The sequence below is a fragment of the Carassius carassius genome, chromosome 15, assembly GCF_963082965.1.
Source record: "Carassius carassius chromosome 15, fCarCar2.1, whole genome shotgun sequence".
Taxonomy (NCBI): Eukaryota; Metazoa; Chordata; class Actinopteri; order Cypriniformes; family Cyprinidae; genus Carassius; species Carassius carassius.
Genome location: NC_081769.1, coordinates 18598471 through 18620172, shown reverse-complemented (window position 1 = coordinate 18620172; position 21702 = coordinate 18598471). Strand labels below are relative to the sequence as shown.

Genomic DNA, 21702 nt, shown 5'->3' with positions numbered 1-21702 from the left:
GTCCAACTTGAGATATACTGAAGTATATTTATTTGTGCTAAAGTGGAACTATTGCAGGTATACTCCAGGTACACTTTAAATATCTTGCATTTAAAGACTGATATAATTCAAAGATTATACATTGAAATTATACATAGTGACATTTAAAAAAATAAGGATAATAGTAAAAAATGTGCATTGTGCAATAAAGAAATACTCCAAATAGAGTTTAATTATAATTTTATATCAGTAAGTCTTAAGTGTTATGTCAAAAATATGTTAGTGGATTTAGAGTACACAGAATGGAATAAATGTATTTTAAATAAAAGATATTAGAACTAGGGCAGTATAACTTGACACATACACAAAGATCCTTATGTGTAGGTAAACTTATTTTTGGATAGATAAAACTGATACAGTACAAATGCTTAAACTTTAGTTGATCAGGATGTTTTACACCACACACAAATGTTGTTTGTGATATCTCTTGCTTTGGTTCAACAAGAGTCTGTGTTAGTGTGAGAGCGTGTGTTTAATGCATGTGTGTGTGAACGTGAAAGACAGTAAACCCAGAGTGAAATAAGAAAAGAGCCCCCTGCTTTCTCTCTCTGCTCCTCCTCCATCTTTCTCTTTATAAATACCTACCTGTCTTCTGCTCAATCCTTCTTTTCTAGACATCTCCTTTCCTTTCTCTGTCTTTCTCCCGGGATGTGACACAGAATTCTGTTAACTGCTGTGAAAATGCATTTATTACCATAAGCCTGCAATGCTAACAACTGCACACCCACACCCACCCCTCACACACACACACACAAACACACTCACTCAGACAGTGGGACCTGCAGTAGGCCATTGATATTCTGTGCCACCACGTACAGGCAAGAGAGGATTTTGAAGTAAAGACTTATGTACACACATACACATACATTTCTGATAGGACTCACAGAAACTATTTTGTTTCACAGAATCAGTTGTACATTCTGTATTCTGTGGATCACACGCTCATGAAGGAGTTTCTGAGTGTCACAGTAAAGGGGGGGGGGCAGTCAGAGAATGCTTTAGGATAAATTGATTTAAATGGAACGAGACAGATTTTGGGGAAAAAAGGGCAGTCAATTTAAGCTGTTAATTTAATTTGATTAATTACCATCTTCATGTTTCTGTGAATGCATAGTTAGCTGCTTCTAGAGACAATGCACATCACTGAAATGAAGCAAACTAAAAAAATACTGCAGAGATGTGCTGATATTAAGATTCTTTTCTGTATTTCTATGTTATGGCCGAAAACCTACAAATGGCCAATGTTAAAACTTGTCTAAATGAATGAAAAATACAACACCAAAAACTCATCATTGTAAATGCTTCAATTTAGAAATTGTACAGAATGAAAAGGGAATATTCATTTTTAGATTAGCTTAATATTACATTTAACAATGTTATTAAATTATTGTTTTTAAAGAATAAATTTAAGTGAGCATTAGACATTAAAGGTAATCAAAGTGTAAAAATAGGGAAAATGTGCATGGACAATAAAATATAAAATATCAACAGATTGAAACATTTAAACGTTGATGTGACGAGTGGGGCGGGGCCGAGGGACATGGGAGCGAGGCCGGTGGAGTGATTGGAGATGAACTACACCTGTTCGACCCGCCGGTCTCGAGGCCCATGGAGGAGATGGAAGGATATAAAACTGGAGCGACGACAGTGAAGGACGAGAGAGGACCAGGCCTGGGCTTTTAGTTGTGTTTTGGTTTTTATTTGCGCGCACCAGTCGTCCGTGAGGGGCTGGTGTGCTGTTTTGTGTTTGTTTTGTAATTAAAGTTTCATTTTGATTGTCCGCCGGTTCCCGCCTCCTTCTTCCCGATGATTATTAGAGTTGATATCGTTACAGTGGTGCCGAAACCCGGGAGAAGGAGGGACGCGCTGCTGAAGATCCCTCGCCGCTGTGGTGAATCCGCGGTGCCAACGAGCAGGCGAGGAGTGTGCCGCCATGGACGCTCGAGGCGGTGGGCTGGAGCGAGTTGCCGGGGACGGGCGAGCTCGCTACCGGCCGCCCACGATGTGGAGAGACGGCTGCCGTCCGTGAGGGAGCGGAGGAGTCGGCGCCGTTCGCCAGGTGGCCGGAGCCTGCTGCCATCCGCCGGAACGGGGAGGAGCAGGGGACGGGGGACTCCTGCCGGCTGCCCAAAACCGGAGGAGCCGTCGCCGTCCACCGGGCGGCGGAGGAGTGTCGTGTCGTCCGGCGAGGGCCGTCCAGTGCCACCGCCAGGCACCGCGGAGGAGATCGCCCAGCTGGTGGAGGGCCGAGCAGCGGTGCGTCTGGGAACCGGAATTTTTTTTTTTTCCCCTCTCTCCCCTCTCTCGTCTCTGTCGCTCCTCCTTCCATCTCCTTTTCTCTCGCCTCGTCTGTCCTACCCCCAGGTTCCCGCAGGTCCCCGTGAGCGGCCCCCCCGGAGGGGAGGGGGGGGGAGTAGAGCGCAGTCTCGGGAGTACCCCCCGGCCTGCGAGGGGCGATGGGGGTATGTGACGAGTGGGGCGGGGCCGAGGGACATGGGAGCGAGGCCGGTGGAGTGATTGGAGATGAACTACACCTGTTCGACCCCGCCGGTCTTGAGGCCCATGGAGGAGATGGAAGGATATAAAACTGGAGCGACGACAGTGAAGGACGAGAGAGGACCAGGCCTGGGCTTTTAGTTGTGTTTTGGTTTTTATTTGCGCGCACCAGTCGTCCGTGAGGGGCTGGTGCGCTGTTTTGTGTTTGTTTTGTAATTTAAGTTTCATTTTGATTGTCCGCCGGTTCCCGCCTCCTTCTTCCCGATGATTATTAGAGTTGATATCGTTACAGTTGATAAATTTCAAAATATAATAATGTAACATCTGATATCTTTATTTCAGGGATATTATCAGCAAATATCGGTATACAGACTTGCTGGTATGAAATTGCAACTAATTTGATTTCTTTACTGACATATTATGTAAATAATAAGATTAAAACTTCCATTCGATTGACAGTCCTCAAAAAACCTTGCCTTATGCAGAAAAAGTAATTGAATTAGACACAATAACGCATACACAGAAGAACACATACTCATCAGTGGGGCCCATTCCTGAAGCACAGTCTGACATTGGCTGATAAAAAAGGCCATTATACAAGGTCATAATTTAGCTTGTCCATTTAAAATCTCTCCATTAACATCCAATATGTGCAAACGCACACACACAAACACACTCACTCTCCAACTCTCGCTAATTCTCGAATAATGTTCATGATTATGGTGAACAGGGCGCACTCGTGACCCGGCTAATGATGGCTTTAATGGCCAAAATCCCCATTAAAACCCCCATTCTACTCACACACACACACACACACACACACACACACACACACACACACACACACACACACACACACACACACTCATATAAAGAGCAAGAACTCACAATTCTCCATTAAAAATGATAGAAAAGGCGAATATGGGAAAACTGTGTCATGGGAAGCAGCTGAGATTTATCTATTTATTTATTTTTCTTAAGTGACAATTAGTGTTGCATACACATTCTTGGCAGTTAATAACCATAAGAAGCTATTTCTATGTAAACAAAAATATTCTTTAGTAAGTGTAATTTGATTCAAACATATTAAACTAAATAACCATTTAATTCAGCACATTTTTACCTGATAAAAATATTTTGAATGTAGCTATATCACTGTTTTAAGACATTTCTTAAAGACAGTGCATACCAGTGCTAGTATACTATTCAGCCAATGACTGTTTTCAAACTGGTTTCCTAAACACTTCTTCCATCTGCTATTGGTCAGCTAAACATATAGCCACGTCCCCAAACTCAGCTGAGCCATTGCTTTGCCAGCCTGGTCGGATTCTCAAACAAACAGACCAATGTTTTGAAAAAGCCTCAAAGAGGCTTCCACAGTGTTTACAGTACACTTTTTTTGTGGGAATCAATCAACAAATGGCTTACTTATAGTTGTCTCTGCATATTAAATCGCAAGAAAGTTAATGCAGGCCTAAACCTCTGCCACCCTTGACGTTGACAAGAAACTTAATGAAAATGTTGTTTAACCACTGCCCTGATCATGCGGCAGTCACACTAAACTAACACAAAGAAGCAGCAAGTGTGATTATAACCTGCTTGAAAGCCTCTGCTTTTTACCCTCTTCACGTTTAAATTTGCATATACGATACTTTCCAAATTAGCTTGTCTGTCTGGATTAGTGCTACTCGATCTCCTACTTGTGCGCTTGTGTGTTTGTGTGTGTGTGTGTTCAAATGGATCACATGAGCCAGATGTCTCTTGTTGATGTGAGAAGAGGGCAGAAAGCCTCCAAATCATCAAATTTTATAGAACACACACTAACGAGAATATAACCTGCTGTCATGTGTCTGTATATCACCGTGTACATGAGTCTCAGGCAGCGTTTCACTATATGTGTGTGTGTGTTTGAAGGCTTTGAAGCCTGTCTGTGAGTAAGATAGCTGTTGTTCTCTGTGCCAGAGCTCAAACTAGCAGAGTAACAGGAGAATCACGGCGAGAGAGAGAGATAGAGACAGATAGAATGAAAGACTCCGAATGCTCTTTTTTTTCTATTCATTAAGATGAGATGATTCTTCCATTGAACGATTCACCTCCATCAGCCTGCTGGATTTAAATGAGCGGGAGTCACGGCTCTTCCTGTTCGAATCACAGACATTTACACTGCTCACTTCCTTTCCTTCAAAGGACAAACACACAGGAAGATAAAGAGACCACACACATACACTCAGAGGGGACCACACACACAACCATACAAGCTCATTCGTTAGTGTGTATATACATGTTTATGTCTGCGTGTGTGATCTGAAGAGAAATCAACGTCTGATAAAAAGAAAAAAAAACTAGTCTAGGATAATTATTTGCTGGTTTTAAAAGGGTTTTGGGATTTGTCAGTTGGGCAACCAACTAAACTATCTTAGCTTCAACATGGAGACCAGTTTAGGCTGGTTTAAGCTGTTTTTCTCGAGGTGTACTGAGGGAAATTTGCCTTGTAAAACTGGAGACGTGAACACAGTTCTACTCTGGAGGAAGTTTGAGGTGTTACAGATTAGTAACAACCATAAATCAGGAAATTAAGAAAAGCAACTTTTGGATGAGGATTAATTCTTGGCCATTTTACAAAAAGAGTGATGACGAGACCACAGAGATGGTGTTTCTATGTAAATCATTTGTTTATAATAAAACAGCGGTGTGAGGCAAGAAACAGTGCTGTTCGCTTCATCACCATGAGCTGTAGTAATGAAAGGTGTGTCAAATCTGGCCTGATTTTGAAGTGAATAATTGGAGACTAGAAGCGGCCCGAAATACACATCATTTCCATTTGCATTAACATCCTCCCCAAAGTACAAAACAGACCCCCTCCTACTGCTGCACTGTCAAAAGTGAAAAGTTGAGAAAACTCAAAATGTCACAGAGATTATCATTTTCTTAGCATTCGACCAAAGTACCTCACACAACCTTGTTTGTTCAGCTTTGGACTACAAAAAATTAATTACTTAATACCGCACAGCATGCTGGGAAATCAGCAAAACGTACTCGGTTACTAGCGTAACCTCGGTTCCCTGAGATGAGGGAACGAGTACTGCGTAAGCTAGCTTACGCTATGGGAAAAGGTCCCCTTTTCTCGAGAATATGAAGCCAAAAATTATCCTTAATTTTTAAATAATGTAAAACGCAGTGCTGCAGCACAGCAGACCCAAGTGAAGCGGCTCGCGCGCTTATTGGCTGTGCTGCGGCAACTGCAGCAACCTATGGTGAGGCGGCGGAGAGGAACGAACCAATGGGGGCGCTTCGCGCCTATTGGATGTCAGAGCGCGCCAAAATAGGCGTGGCTGGAACTATATAAGCCACCGCTTCACCATAGGGATCAGGTTTTAAATCGACTGAAGCGATCACCCGGTCCGAGCACATAGCACGGCAGGTTACGCAGTACTCGTTCCCTCATCTCAGGGAACCGAGGTTACGCTAGTAACTGAGTACGTTCCCTTTCGAGAGTACTCTCGTACTGCGTAAGCTAGCTTACGCTATGGGAACACAATGTAAAACGCCGTGCGTGCTCGGGAACTTCGACCTGTCACAGCCCAAGGCGAGAGCCCGGGGCTTTATAGCAGGAGAAATCCCAGTCCCAACAGCCAACCTTAGTGAGCTTTATATAGGGAACGAAAAAAGGGGGACGTGATAAGGCTTAGCACGTCTATATAGAAAGTACCCTGGCCTGCAGGGCAGGGACTTGCAGATTATAGAATCTAATAAATGTGGACGGAGAGGCCCAGCCTGCCGCCGCACAGATATCATCCAGTGGTATCCCGCAGGACCACGCCCATGACGAGGCCATACCTCGGGTGGAATGGGCTCTGATGCCGAACGGGCAGTGAAGGCCTTTAGATTTGTAAGCCAGCGAGATAGTGTCTACTATCCATCGCGATAGGCTTTGCTTCGTGGTGGCGAGACCTCGGGTGCGCCCACCAAAGCATATGAAGAGCTGGTCCGACCTCCTGAATAAGGCGGAGCGCGCAATATAGGTTTTGAGAGCCCTGACGGGGCAGATGAAGCTCGCGTTGCTTTCGTCGCTTTGCGAGGAAAGGGCTGACAGCGAGATGACCTGCGCTCTGAACGGTGTTGAGAGCACCTTGGGGACATAGCCGTGTCTTGGTCTGAGAATGACTCTGGAGTCATTAGGCCCAAACTCGAGACAGTCAGCGCTTACAGATAGCGCATGTAAATCCCCCACTCGCTTGACTGAGGCCAGAGCCAGTAGAAAAGCGGTTTTGAACGAAAGAAGCTTCATATCGACAGACTGAAGCGGTTCAAAAGGGGGGCCCTTTAAGGCCTCTAGGACCGTAGACAGGTCCCAGGAAGGGATTGAAGGGGGTCGGGAAGGGTTCATCCGACGAGCTCCCTTAAGGAAACGAATGACCAGTTCGTTTTTTCCCAGTGATAGGCCGGCCACCGGAGCATGAGAAGCTGCAATGGCTGCCACATACACTTTGAGCGTAGACGGGGATCTGCCCGCATCTAAACGCTCCTGTAGGAAGGAGAGTATCTCCATCACGTCACATAAGTGAGGGTCTAGGTTCCGTGTCCCGCACCAGGTGGAGAACACTGACCATTTCTGCGCGTACAGGTGCCTGGTTGAGGGCGCTCTGGCTTCCGTAATGGTCTTTAACACTCCCTCAGGGAGGTTCCCGGGTACCCGTTGAGGGGCCATACATGAAGGGCCCAAAGTTCGGGGTGGGGATGCCAGAGCGCGCCCTTCAGCTGCGTGAGGAGATCTTTCCGCAGCGGTATTGGCCATGGGGCTGTACTGGACAGCTGCATCAGCTCGGAGAACCAAGGTTGGGTCGTCCAGAGTGGGGCTACTAGCAGCATAGCACATCCGCTCTTCCTGACCCGATCGATGACCTGCGGTAGCATCGCGACCGGTGGGAAGGCATAAAGCGGGCGTCTGGGCCAATCGAGGGCCAGCGCGTCCCTGCTCTTTGAAAAATATATTGGGCAATGAGCGTTGTCTTCTGAGGCGAAGAGGTCGACCTCTGCCCTGCCGAAGATGCTCCACATCAACTGAACCGTTTGTGGGTGAAGAGACCACTCCCCAGGGGGAACATTCGCCCTGGAAAGCATGTCCGGGCCCCGGTTCAGGATGCCAGGTACATGCGCTGCCTTTAGCGAGTGCAGATTGTAATGTGCCCATGTCAGAAGACGTTCGGTCAGGGTGTGCAAGGTTTCTGACCTGACACCACCCTGGCGATTTATGTAGGCCACCACTGACATGCTGTCTGATCTGACCAGAACGTGGTGGCCCTTTAAAAATGGGAGGAAAGCTTTCAGGGATAGTTCGACCGCTATCATCTCCAGACAGTTTATGTGTAACAGTCGCTCCGGGCTCGACCAGAGGCCGGAGGCAGACCTGCCCTCGTACAGGGCGCCCCAACCGAGGTTGGATGCATCTGTCGAGACTACTTTCCATTTCGAGACAGCGCCCGTGCTTACGCCTAACTGATACCAGTTGGCTATTTTCCAAGGGGCCAGAGCTGTGATGCAGCCGTGGGTCACCCTGATGCGCGCGCGGCCGGAAATCCAGGCGCGCGCTGGAACACGGTCTCTCAGCCAGCGCTGTAGTGGGCGCATGCGCAGCAGGCCCAGTTTGAGAACCGCAGAGGCTGATGCCATCAGACCTAGCATTTCCTGAAATTGTTTGAGCGGGTAAAGAGACCCGGCTTTGAACGACACGGCTAGATGCTGAATAGTGAGAGCGCGCTGTGACGTCAGACGCGCTGTACATGTCACAGAGTCTATGTCTATCCCCAAAAAGGAAATCCTCTGGCTGGGAGACAGAGCGCTCTTGACAGTGTTGATCGTGAGACCCAGGCATTCTAAATGGCTGAGGATCCAGGATCTGTGTGTCGTCAGTAGTTCCTCGGAATGGGCTAAAACTAGCCAGTCGTCGAGGTAGTTCAATACTCGCACTCCCCGCATTCTCAGGGGTGCGAGAGCGGCATCCATGCACCGTGTAAACGTACGGGGCGCTACGGAGAGGCCGAATGGAAGAACCATGTACTGAAAAGTCTGCCCCTCGAAGGCGAATCTCAAGAATGGCCTGTGATGGGGTGCTATTTGAATGTGAAAGTAAGCGTCTTTCAGATCCACTGAGAAAAACCAATCCCTCGGGCGAATTTGCGCGAGTATTTGTTTGGTAGTTAACATTTTGAACGATCGCGTCATAAGCGCTTTGTTCAAACGTCTGAGATCTAGGATGGGTCTGAGACCGCCATCCTTTTTTGGTACGAGGAAGTAGCGGCTGTAAAAGCCTGACTCGCGCTGCGCAGGGGGGACAGTTTCTATCGCCCCTTTTGCAAGAAGGTTTATCAGTTCGGCGCGAAGGACGTGTGTCATTTCGCTTTTCACTTTCGTTTCGACCACGGCGCGAAAGCGCGGCGGTCTGCGAGCGAACTGGAGCGAGTAACCTCGTTTTATTATATTCAAAACCCAATTTGATATGCCGGGGATGGCCTGCCATGCAGCGGCTCGTGCGGCTATGGGTTGAATGTGCTTCGGGCACTGGCCGCCTGTTATGAGGGGACCAGTAGCTCGAGTATGCTGTGCTTGTGACACTGTGGTGACAGCGCTTATTTGTAGGGTTGCGCACTGAGAAGTGGGCACTCGCGCTACATTTAGAGCACCTCCGGCGCGAGCGGGAAGGTGGGCATGAAAGGAGACCCGAGTGTGTCTTTGTGACACTTGGGGGAGTGTGTATACATGTAGGGGTGCGTACTGTGTAGTGGGCACACTGCCTACATAGAAAAAGCTCTTTTTGTGCTTTATTGAGGTCGCCGTGAAAACGGCGTTTGTGTGCAGGCGTGCGTGCATTGTAACAGGCTCGTTTACTGCAGTATAGACATCTCCAACCGCCTTTAGTGAGGGGATTGGAGGAAGCATGTGAGGTTTCTTGTGTGGTGGTCCGGCCGCAGCGGGACTTAACCACGGTCTTTTCAGCCCGAAGGTCAGGAGGGCTTCGGAGGCTCGGGGTTCAGCACAATCCTGGGCCGAGCTCCCCGTCTCTCTGTCGGTTTGCGGCTCGTAGAGCGAGAGCGGTGCTGGGTTTTGGTCGCTGGGCGAGACTGTAAGTCTGGCTGCGATGGCTTCGAGGTCTGAGGGGGCGGCGCATTTCTACGGCGTCCCGCAGCAGAGCTAGAGCGTTTCGGCAGGAAGTGTCTCATTGCCTGTGACGTTTTCTGAGCCTCAGTGAAGCGTTCAGCGAAACCCTTAACCGACTGGCCAAAGAGGCCGGAAGGCGAGATAGGAGAGTCAAGAAAGGCGGATTTGTCGGCGTCTTTCATCTCCGTGAGCGTGAGCCAGAGGTGTCGCTCTAAAACAGCGAGGCTTGCCATGCTTCGGCCGATCGCTTGTGCTGTGGTCTTTGTCGCACGCAGGGCTAGATCAGTAGCGCTGCAGAGATCTTTAAAGTCATAGGTATCTGGGGCAGACTCGTCCAGGTTACGGAGAAGTCTGGCCTGAAAAACCTGCAGCACAGCCATGGTGTGTAGAGCCGAAGCAGCTTGACCAGCGGAGGTGTAAGCTCGGCCAGCGAGAGCTGAGGTGGTGCGGCACGGCTTGGATGGATGCACAGGCTTCGACCGCCATCCTGCGGCTGAGGGCGGGCAGAGGTGTGCAGCAATAGCCTCCTCGAGAGGGGGGAGGCTCTCGTAACCGTGGTCTCGGGCGCCGTCGACAGAGGAGAGCGCTGACGAGACAGAAGTCTTCAAGCGTGCGGAGAATGGGGCTTTCCACGACTTCGTGAGTTCATCGTGAACTTCCGGGAAGAAGGGGGCGTTTCTTTGCGGAGGGGCCGAAGGGCGCCCCTGCAAGAACCATTCGTCCAGCCTGCTTTTAGCGGGCTCGTCTGGAGGAGACCAGTCGAGCTGAAGGTCGCTGACAGCCCTTGTAAGCACGCGAGTAAGCTCCGCGTCGATATCAGCGCGTTGTCCGGTGCAGCTGGGTGCTGTAGAGGGGGGGGGGGGGGGGTCCGCAATGGAGCCCGACCATTCCTCACTACTGGACGCGGCGAGAGAAAGGCTGTCGTGTCTGTCCTCTTCCGCCTCAGGCGCTCCGAAGGAGAAGGGGGCGCTGGTGAGCAGGGACTGGCGCTGCTCGTCCACGAAGAGGACAGGCGAAGGAGAGAGAGCGGGCGAGGCACGCGGGGAGTGTTCCGGCGTGAGCTCGCGTGTAGCAGTGTGCTCAGGCATTCTCTGATCGCGGCGTTTCTTACGCGGCACTTGAGAGAGAAGAGGCGGAGCGGGTGGAGCATCGTGGCTGGTTTGAGCTAATCGAGCCCGCAGGGTCGATATAGCCATGTTGTCGCACTCAGGGCAGCCGCCCTTGGAGAGTGCGCTCTCAGCATGCTCGCGGCCCAGGCAGGAGACACAGATGATGTGGCGGTCCTCGCTGGGCAGAGGGCCTCGGCAGGAAGCGCAGGCCCGAGGCATTTGAAACAACGCCTCGAATTCTGGAGAAAAAAGTGTGATGCAGCGGCAAACACACTAGCTTTGTAAAGGATATAGTCACGCCGGATGGCGCAGCAGGAAGCGAGTGCTGAAGGCGGCGTCGAGATGAAGCACGAGCCGGCGTCCTCAGATCTGCGTTGCAGTGCTATCCCGCTGAGAGGTTTTTCGACGGCGTGTAGAGGCTTCTCCGGAGAAGACAGCGAAGTGCAGGTGAGATCGCTGAAGGAGATGAAATCTGATCCCTATGGTGAAGCGGTGGCTTATATAGTTCCAGCCACGCCTATTTTGGCGCGCTCTGACGTCCAATAGGCGCGAAGCGCCCCCATTGGTTCGTTCCTCTCCACCGCCTCACCATAGGTTGCTGCAGTTGCCGCAGCACAGCCAATAAGCGCGCGAGCCGCTTCGCTTGGGTCTGCTGTGCTGCAGCACTGCGTTTTACATTATTTAAAAATTAAGGATAATTTTTGGCTTCATATTCTCGAGAAAAGGGGACCTTTTCCCATAGCGTAAGCTAGCTTACGCAGTACGAGAGTACTCTCGAAAGGGAACAGACCCTTTCCACAGACTGTGATGATGTGTTTCCACAGTTATTAATATTGTAAATCTAGCTGTGTTTTTTTTTTGTATATATATATTTTCGCTTTAGATTTTTTTTTTCATGTACATTTATAACTGTACTTTGTGTTTCCCTATATTAAATTACATATTAACACTGCTCTGTGAGTGTTTCTATTACAAAAGCGGAGGGACTTACTGCAAATTTGACATCTTTCTGATGAACATAATCAATATTTTCCCTATTTTGGAAAGACACAGAAACACTTAAGTGGAATTATTAATTTTTCTAGTGGGGCAAATGAGTACGCAAAAAATATGTTTGTTGTAGTTTTAGTTCACCTCTATTTAAGTTTATTAACACTGTTAAATGTAATAATTAGCAAATCTCCAAACAAATCTCTGTTTTACATATGTTATGTTTTCATTTACATAATAGCATAATTTATATATGTTTTTTATTGTATTTATTTAAACAGAATTGTACAGAATTTTAATACTGACCATTAATTGGTTATTGGCCATTACATGAACATAGTAATGAATAATATGTTTCAGTTTATCCATCCATACATGCTGAAACTAACTACAAAACTCATAAGTGCAACTATTATTTATTGGATTATTACAGTGTGCCAAGACTGCTGGGATCACTGCTTCCATCATGCTCATAGAGAGTGTGACACTGTTTGGATATAATTAACAAATAAAGAGATGGTATTCATAATAAGAATTAAAAAAAAAAGGAGATGAATGAAATGAAGGGAGGCAGAGCCTCAGAAGGTGAGGAGGGTATTAAAAACATTAAAAGAATAAATTGTGTGATCATGAATGACTAAGCAAAGGTGCCACCATGGAAAAGAAAGAGTGTGGAACATCTTCTTACATGGCATCGCCTGCATTCATCGCAACCCCTCACCATGACGAAGAATAAATAAACAGAAGTGATTGGTGAGATAAGTGGATGTGGTTATGCACAACTGCCTCATTCATCAGTCTCAGTTGAACTGGCGTTATTAATAAAGACTGCTGTTCTTCACATAGATACTAACATCATAAAGCTCAGGCACACATGCGTGCAGAACAGCTTCAACTCAATGATAACACAAAGTTGATGAACGAGAACCAGGTCTTCTCTGTCACTTAGATAGATCTCTCCGTTTACTCATGAATATGCACCGGGCAATTTGCATATGCAAACATCGGACTGTTATCTGATTTATGGGCTTTGCTGTTCAGTCTTTCCATCCACCTGTCAATCAAATCCCTTGTTTATGCATTGTAATAACAATACAGGAAATAAGCAAAGTAGGTGCTTATCCCAAAGATTTAACCTACGCACAGCGTGAAGCCAACTCACCTCACTTGAACCAACCTGTATGTGTGAGAGCCATCTAAACAACACCTGGACACACCTGTGCTTTTTCTTGCATGCACACAAATACACTCACACACCAGCTATGCAATGACCTGCGCGTCCAATAATCGGCTATAATGTAATTCAGACTATATGTGCACATTAACTACCGTTCAAAGGTGTGGGGTCAGTAAAAAATGTTTCTTTTCTTTTTTTAACATTTTTTTTTTTTAAATAAACTCATTTTAATTTAGCAAGGACACATTAACTGATCAAAATTGACTGTAAAAGCATTTTACCATTTTATATGTCTATTTAAATGCTGTGATTTTGAAAATTCTATTCATCAGATAATTAAAAAAAATATATAATTATTGTGTGATAAAAGGAAATGCTGCAGAAAATTCATAGGAATAAATTACATTTTAAAATAAATTAAATTGTAACCATATAAAATATGGTTTTACTGTGTTTTGATCAAAAATTGATCAAAATCTTTCAAAGCTTTAAAAAAACAATCCTATTATCTTTTGTACAGTAGTGTATTATTTTATTACATAAAATATCATATAAACTATTATAATATATTTTAAAGTCCTCAAAGTGCAGGTTGAGCACACAATCTCAATTTTCATGCATAAGAGGTAAGAACCTCATATGACTCATATGGTCAAAATTTACTGTAACTAACAGTCTAACTAAAGAGAAAGGGAGAAGTCAGTACTAAAAATCTTTCAAATGTGTCATTATTAGCCTCTTACGCAGTGTGCAGATTCTCAAACATTTCTGACCCACCTTGAACTATGAAGGAAGTGAAACAAAAAGCACCATGTATATTTTCCTTAAACAAGATTTTCAAACATTTCAGTATGTTAAAAGTTGACACTCTAGTCAGACCATCAAGTTCACCTAGCAGTATCCTAAATAGATGCTCATAAACAAAAATCACGTTCACCCGGCCTGAAGTGGAAACCATAGAAACAGTTGTTTGCTCAAGTACTTTCCATTAGCGCTCATTCTGTAGATTCACAACAGTGTAGTGTTGTTTGATTATGCGAAATGTGAAAATTAGACAAGCATGTATTATTGTACTTTACCAGCAGAGACAACATGAGAATCTGAACCGCCAAAGTAAAAACTAAAGGTAGAAGACAGAAAGAAGGACAAACACAAAAACAAGTGTAAACGTCATTACAGCAAACATGGTGGAAAGATCTGGTGACAGAAAATCTTAGTACTCATTAGTCAGTAAAACACCACGTTGATAGACAGCAGCATAGGGTCTACCACAATTGTGGTACTAGTTGTTATTGTACATAAACACTGATGCTAATGCTAGCTAAACAGCTACTGAAAGCACCTTTAACAAGTCTTTAAATGGCACCAAAAGATCATTTGGTTTATGCTTAACAAAGCTTGTCAGATTGGGCCCTAAAAATTAAATAGAAATTCTTTTTAAAATGTCAATGCTTACACAACCCCCTTCCCTCTCACCCTGACACCAAATTTATTGTACAATTCACAAACTGATCTTATATTTATCTTATATTATTCCTAACAGCACTGTAAAGCACTTCAAAAAGGAAATACATGCAGCTACGTTAGCTGATTAAACCGTTAAATGTCACTCATGAAACCCAATGTGCTCAGGTTGATTCAGCTGAACCAGTTTTGCACACCAGTTAAGTTTGATGTTACCACAAGAACAACATTTTATAGGTCCCACAGTTTAACCCAACACAGATTTGTAGTTTTAATGCTTTTTTTTTTTAGCCGTCTTCAGTTCATGTTTTCCACTCTCGTTCTGTAATTGTGCTTCCCGCCTGGAGTCCACACTCACTTCACCTCTACTAATATTACACATGTGTTTACAGAGTTTTTTCCTCCATTACATACCACAGAGTTCCCTAATGTAACTGTAATGAAGCATTCACTGAGAATGTGAAAACAGAATCTATCCTTTCGTCAGCAGAGATGTTTGTTCGCCCAGGAAAACTGGTAGTTTGTATGTATTTATTCAACCCTGTTTCTCAATTATGCGTCTGAGAGGGTTCTGTATTTTTTCTGGGATGCGCATCACTGGAGCGAGAGTGTAGGGCCGTTAGGATCACTGCCCACTCCGCGCTCAGTAATTGTCAGTGCGTGTATGTGTGCGAGTTGAAGGTACACTCAGCTATAACTCTCTTAGAAGATGAATGAGGAGGCAGTGGTCTGGTTGCTTTGTTTTCATTTTTACCTCATAGCCTACGGCGCCTCTCTTACTGTTTACACCAAACGTGCTCAGCTCGAAACAAAGACGTTTAGTTGTAGAACACTCACACACACATGTGCCGTATCACACCCCCGAGTCAAAACACTACCCAGAGAATACTAGCTGGTCCACGGTGAGGAGAGACGGAGAGACTGTGCAGCTTTGGCTGTAGACTCAAATTCAGCAAACTGACCACAGCTATTACCGCTATTAGCATGCTGTGCTACATTTAGACTCTGACCCATGAGAATAAGTGTACGTATAGCATACCGACATTCAGCATTACAGCACTTAAATATCAGCTCTCTCTTTCTTTCTCTGTGCTGTATAACTAGGCCAAGCTGAGGTAACAGGGTGTTATCAGTGTTGCAGAGCAGTTATGGAAAGAGAGGGATGACTACACACACACACACACACATACACACAGATAATGCTAGCTCACAGGCTAATTTCCCCACACACCTTTTTTTTTGCCAAAACAAAGTACACACTTCTTGAAACACATCTTGTAGAAATAATGGGAAAACACTGTAGCTTGTAGTAAAATGGGGTTAATGTCCATACTCTGCAGTGGGCCGAAAGTGTGTAATGGCATTTGCTGAAGAAGTCTTATTAAACTTAATCCATGGAAATAAGACAGTTTAATTTGGCTTTATCACGTAACATATCCGGCCCCATGCTGCTACCGATGCTAATGCAGTTAGGCAGCTTTCTCAGTACGCTGAAACTGGGTGGAAGAAGCACTTTTCATTTCTCTGCACAGCGAGCACTCCGGAATAAATGGAAAAGCACATGGCGGCGCAGATATAATCCCGTAGCGTTAAACACCAAGGCATAAGCAGGCCCACGCGAAACCAGTGTGTGCAAAATGCCCTTTGCATGTTGGTTTATTGCACTTACCAAAAAGACTATTGTTTTTGGACATTTTACCATGATCTTTCCTCAAACTTCAGTGCAATACAGGCTAAAAAAAGTCAGTAAATTTAGCTTTTGCATAAATACGTGTGATTAACGTTAAAACTAATGTGTTCACACCGTATGATGTTGGTCACAAAGACATAATCAGATTTTTTTAGCTATTAATAATATGTTAATTTGAATAATTTTAAGGCCCTGTCCACACGAACGCAGCTTGTTCTACATGCTTTGGCCGTTCGTCCACACGTAAATGCAGTGCCAGATTACTGAAACCAAACATTTTTGAAAACTCCTGCCAGGGTGAGGATTTAAAAAAACTCTGGTTGCAGTGTTATCATGTAGACAATACTTTAAACTTTTTCAGGCTTCTGATTGGCCAACATGGCTTTACGGTTGAGATTATATCGCCACCTGTTGGTCTAGCATGCTTTTGACAGTGCATCATAGCGTGCGTTTGCGTTTTCATGTGGACAGAGATTTTTTTTAAACGGAAAAAGGAAATACTCCGTTTAGAAAAAGACCTGTGGACATGGCCTAAATCATCCTTCTGCCCCCTTTTGGAAGTTTGTTGAGGTCCCCTAGTGGGTCCCAACCTGGGGTGGTTTCCCAAAAACAACTATGGTCGCAAGTTCAGTTGTTGCCAATACAATGGAACTAACGAACACTGTTAGCTAATGATGGATTTGGGAAATGCAACGCTGGTTGGTTGAGAACTACTATTGTGTGGCAAAATTATCAGTATTTATCACTAATCAAACTGTAAATGTTTGCATTTTGCATGAGTGTACTGGGATAAAATCAATCATTTTATAGGGGATGTGTGAGTTCTATTCTTCTATGAATGCCAGAATTTGTAGTCAGTCACATGGCCATGTTCAACATGGCGCAAAGCATGATGATTATATTGCCCTATAAGTAAAATATAACTGAAAATATTTGTATATACAGAGATGGAAGGTGGGGTATTTAAACTACATTGGGGTGAAACTCAAAGATGGGCAAAATGCTCATATCTAGGGGGTGTCCAATGGCTGTAAAAATCGAACTGTGTGTGCCAGCTTAAAAACAAGATTCAGATTTTCATATAATCACAGACAACAGCTGTAAAATGTGTCAAGAGTGTGTGAGTGATTGAGATTGAGATAGACGTACCAATAAATAAGAGGCTCTAAGGCAGGTGGGCTGCTGCTGTTGGTTTATGTTTTTAATTGGATTTTGATTTAGGCCAAATTTGTATTCTGCCCCAAGCTACTTATTAGTGTGAACAGTACCTGTAAACTAGGTCAATTCCTGCATTATTTCATAGGTTTTACAACCAGTAGAGCCAGATCACACACTGATACAACAACACACTCATTTACATCCCCACTGTTGCTCTAATTTACCGTTCAGTCAGAGCTGACATACCTAACCGTGACCTAAGCACCTCATCCAATCTAATATGAAGTCAAAAAATGAGGTGTGTATGTGTGTGAGAGAAAGAGAGACAGAGTGTGTGTGTGACAGTGAGAGATGCTGAGATTGAATGGTGTCACAATTCAGGCATATTGAGGTCATTTTGAAAAAGTGCTGGTAATTACAGCAGATGGAATGAAAAGAAACAGGGGACTAGACTGGGCTCCATGTATGATGTTGAAAGAGGGAGGAGAACGAAAAAGCAGAGGGGAGAAACAGACGGAGTCTCCCTGAGAGAAACATGCGAGAGAACGGAGAAGTGATGGAAAGAGACACACAAGGAGAGAGAGAGAGAGAGAGAGGGGTTCTGTGAGGACAAACGCTCAAACCTGACCAAATTTCTACAACATACAGCAGATATGGAACTGTACAAGACTCATATTTGGAACAGAAGTCTCTCTTTGCCACAGTATGTACATCTCAGTGTTTTCAGTGATCATTACTATGTTTTTGGCTGGCTTTGACATTACAGTTGGGGCTTGAGGCATAAAACTCTGCTTTGTTTTATTTGATTTTTTACTACATTGACAGAAAGACCTCAGATGAGCACTACAGAGCATTAACCCTATTCATCAAACATCTACCTAACCTGGTTGTTTTCAAGATCAAGACATCTAGTAAATCTATCATTCCTACTTTTTTTTAATGCATATTACCAAAACAAACACCTGCATTAATTATAGTAATGCATGCACAATACACTCAAACATGGCACATCTCAAAAAAGCTGGTCTACTGGTGTAGGCTACCCAGGGGAATAAGGGCTATAAGGGAATCCCGGTTTCAGATTAGATAACTACATGGAAAATTTTAGTTTAGCTATAGTGTACCCATACTCTCCCTGTGGGAGAAAAAAAAAAAAAGATTTTAAAGCGGAGTTTGGCTTTTTTTTCAGACATTAAAAAAAAATCTATTTAAATGTAATTTCTAATAAAGGAGGCCTTATTAGAGGGGGAAAATGACGATTAACATGCGACTTACAGAATGTTTGAACTGTTCCAGTGTACCGCGTGCCTGGCTGCAGTCACCAGGTCAAAGTTCGTGCAGGTGAGCGTCAGAATAAAAAGACAGAGCGCGAAGAGTGCCATAATCCCTCGATTTCTCGCTTTTCTTCTCAGTCTTGCAAGATCTTCTCACCCACGCGACGCTGCGCCGGAACCATCCCGTTCGGTGAGGAAGGGCAGGAAGAGATGCGACCTAAAGCGTAAAACTACTTAAACACGGGGTTTCGCAATCTATAGGTTTGTTTTAAGTGTTTAAAAAGTCAGAATCCATGGCGAAAACCCCCTCCCTCTGTCCCCATTGCGTCAACCCAAATCCAATAGTCCGATACGAGACCACCGCTGATGGTTCTTCGCGGACGGAGCAGAAATGGATGCAGGCAGCTGGATGGTAAGAGTTTAAATGCGGGAAAGAGAGAAGCGTGTCCTCCCGTAGCGTTAGAGAAACTCTGGAGGCAACCAGGCTCCGTGATTGTAAAACTAATATTCTCGTTTGTTGATGCGTATCTGGTAGGATGCGCGGCTGCGGGATGCTTCACACTTACAATTGTCTGACGAACAAGTGCTCGTGTGAGTTTTATTCGCTCTCTTTGGCCATATCCACCGCTCTGCTCTCTCTCTCTCTCTCTCTCTCTCTCTCTCTCACACACACACACACACACACACACACACACACACCAGCGCGCTGTTTGGTAGGCTGTGCTCGATCGTTCAGTCACCAGCTCCGCCTCCTGCCCAGGACAAAAGCGCGCGTCCGTTGGCTTCAGCTCTCAGTCTTTCAGAGATGCTTTTAGACAGCTGCTCTCGCGACGGAAGAGATCAACTTTATTTTATATTTCTAAACAATTACGACAGGGACGGTTCCTATTGCAGTTTTAATTACCTACCACCAGCACATCCTCTTACTGTCTGTCAGAGAGCAGAGCTTTATATCCTATTATACGCAAACCTCCATCCTCCTATCTACACCGGCCCTCTCTCTCTCTTTCTCTCTCTCTCTCTCTCTCTCTCTCTCTCTCTCTCTCTCTCTCTCTCTCTCTCTCTCTCTCTCTCTCTCTCTAGACAGTGTAGGTCTTTTCTAATATGGAATAATTATGGGAAATCCTCTTAGGAGGGTGAATGGATTGATGGATTGGCTCATCTCTATCTCTGTCCTTCACTCATGGGATCTACTCATCCACATAAAGGATGCTGAGCTGATGTTAATGTTCATATGATAGTAATCAGTCTCTCCCGCTCCTGTATTTTGTACTTGTGTCATTTGTTTTATATTAAAATCACATCAATTTGAAAGATGTGTCCCTCTTATCAGGCCTATTCTATTCTATTCTATTCTATAACAATGCTGCCAAATCCACGGTTTTCTTACAAAATTGTGATACTTTAACACTGTGGCTGCTGCCGTGGGTGCCCAGTACATGATTTCAACCAAGGTGGAGCCCCCTGGATAGATTTTGATAGCCATTTTCCCCCGCAACACAATTGGGCATGTTTTGGTCTTGATTTTTCTATCTATTTACAGGTATCTACTGTATCTCAAAGATGGCAAGTCCGTAATTTTTTCACAAAATTGGGTAACTTTTATTCTGCTGTCGTGGATGCCTCAGAATGTTATTTCGACTAAGGTGGATCCCCCTGGATAGATTTTGATAGCTGTTTCCCCCGGAACACAATTGGGCTAGCTTTGAGTACCAGTTGGGCTGATTTTGTTATGCAGACCTGGCAACCCTGATATCTATCTGTCTGTCTGTCTGTTTTTCTAGGATGTAGAACAGATAATGCACAGATACAGAAATGTTTGTAGATGGTTAAAGCAAAAGTGCTTTGTAATATTTATTACATGATGGCCGATGTCATGACTCATGATGCCTTAAGACACGTTGCCTTGGTGATAGCTGTGATAGTCTTCTTCTTTTTTTTTTGTTCTTTTTTTTTTAGGGTTTCATTTTTTCAGGAATGAGAAAAAGTGAGCAAGCGAGAGGAAGGAGAGAGTTGCAGAGGAGGGATAGTTGCAGCTTGCCTCCTGTCTGCTGGGAATGAGTTGGTTAAGGAGAAGTCAAAATGATTTATTGGGAGAAAAGAAGGGAATAGAGGGAGAGAGGACAGTGAGAAAGAGAGGAAGAGATTAGGTGTCATTGGGGAATCCCTCTGTCTTTTTGTCTTTTCCCTCTTTTAGTTTTTTACTACTTCTCACCTGTCTTTCTCCCGCTGCCCATTTGTAAAGCACAGTGCCACCACCCCCTCCACCCTCCACATACATACACATTTGCCAGCACCTGTCTTTACCCTACACCCATTGTGTCAAGCTACATTGACTCTTTGGAAGTCTATTTCTGTCCTCCTTTTGTTCACTCACTCTCTCGTGATCTACCTCTGTCACCTCTTTGTGTGCCTCACTCTCATCGCCCTGCCATCTTTCTCTCTGCCAGAGTTTCTATGGCAGCGATGAGATATTTCACTCCTCTTTTCAACAGTCGCTCCTTCGCCCTGTCAGCACCCAAGTTTTGGGACTCCAGCTAAAAAATGTAAATCGGGAGATGAAAATATCCCCTCTTCAACATCCGCTTCACACACTAAGATTCCATGTATTTTAAATATGTTGCAAATTGAGTTTGAAATTTGCAATCATAAATAGCTCCTAAATTGTAATATTCAAGCAAGTCAGTTGTGCGCTCCCCCTAGAGTGAGAAATTTACATATCCTTTCTGTTCCATTTCTTTATTTACGATGATTCAAACCATTTTATATAACCATGACGGGCTTTTGTCAGTTTTCATAAAACATCTTTCATTTGCAATACTGCCTCCAAATGAAATTGTGTCTCTCTGTCTCTAGAGCAGATGATGAAAAATGGTAGTGTATCATTTTCAGGCCCCGTGACACCGTGGCCCTTATGACATTTAGCTCTGGGAGTTCCTTCTCGGCGCTATCTGTCGGGTTCTCGCTCTCAAATCCTATCTCCACACACTCATAGTCTTCAATCTAATAGAACATTCAGCTCTGGCCCAACTTTGATTTGCTTTCAGATATAAACTACCCAACTAAAACACAAACACATCGGGCTGAACGGCTGACCTTATGACACTGGAGTTCTCTCCCCGTGACTGGGAGGTGACCCGTCACCGTCAC

The 21702-nt window shown here is 44.8% G+C and overlaps 1 protein-coding gene across 1 annotated transcript in view; it reads right to left on the bottom strand.

Moving 5' to 3' along the window:
- Positions 1–19231, bottom strand: part of efna3b (ephrin-A3b) — a 73633-nt gene extending 54402 nt beyond the window's left edge. The window contains exon 1 of the mRNA XM_059567757.1: positions 18554–19231. Coding sequence (XP_059423740.1) covers positions 18554–18660 — 107 coding nt within the window. The 5' untranslated portion in view covers positions 18661–19231. The remainder of the gene's footprint in view (positions 1–18553) is intronic.
- Between the last annotated feature and the right edge of the window lie 2471 nt (positions 19232–21702).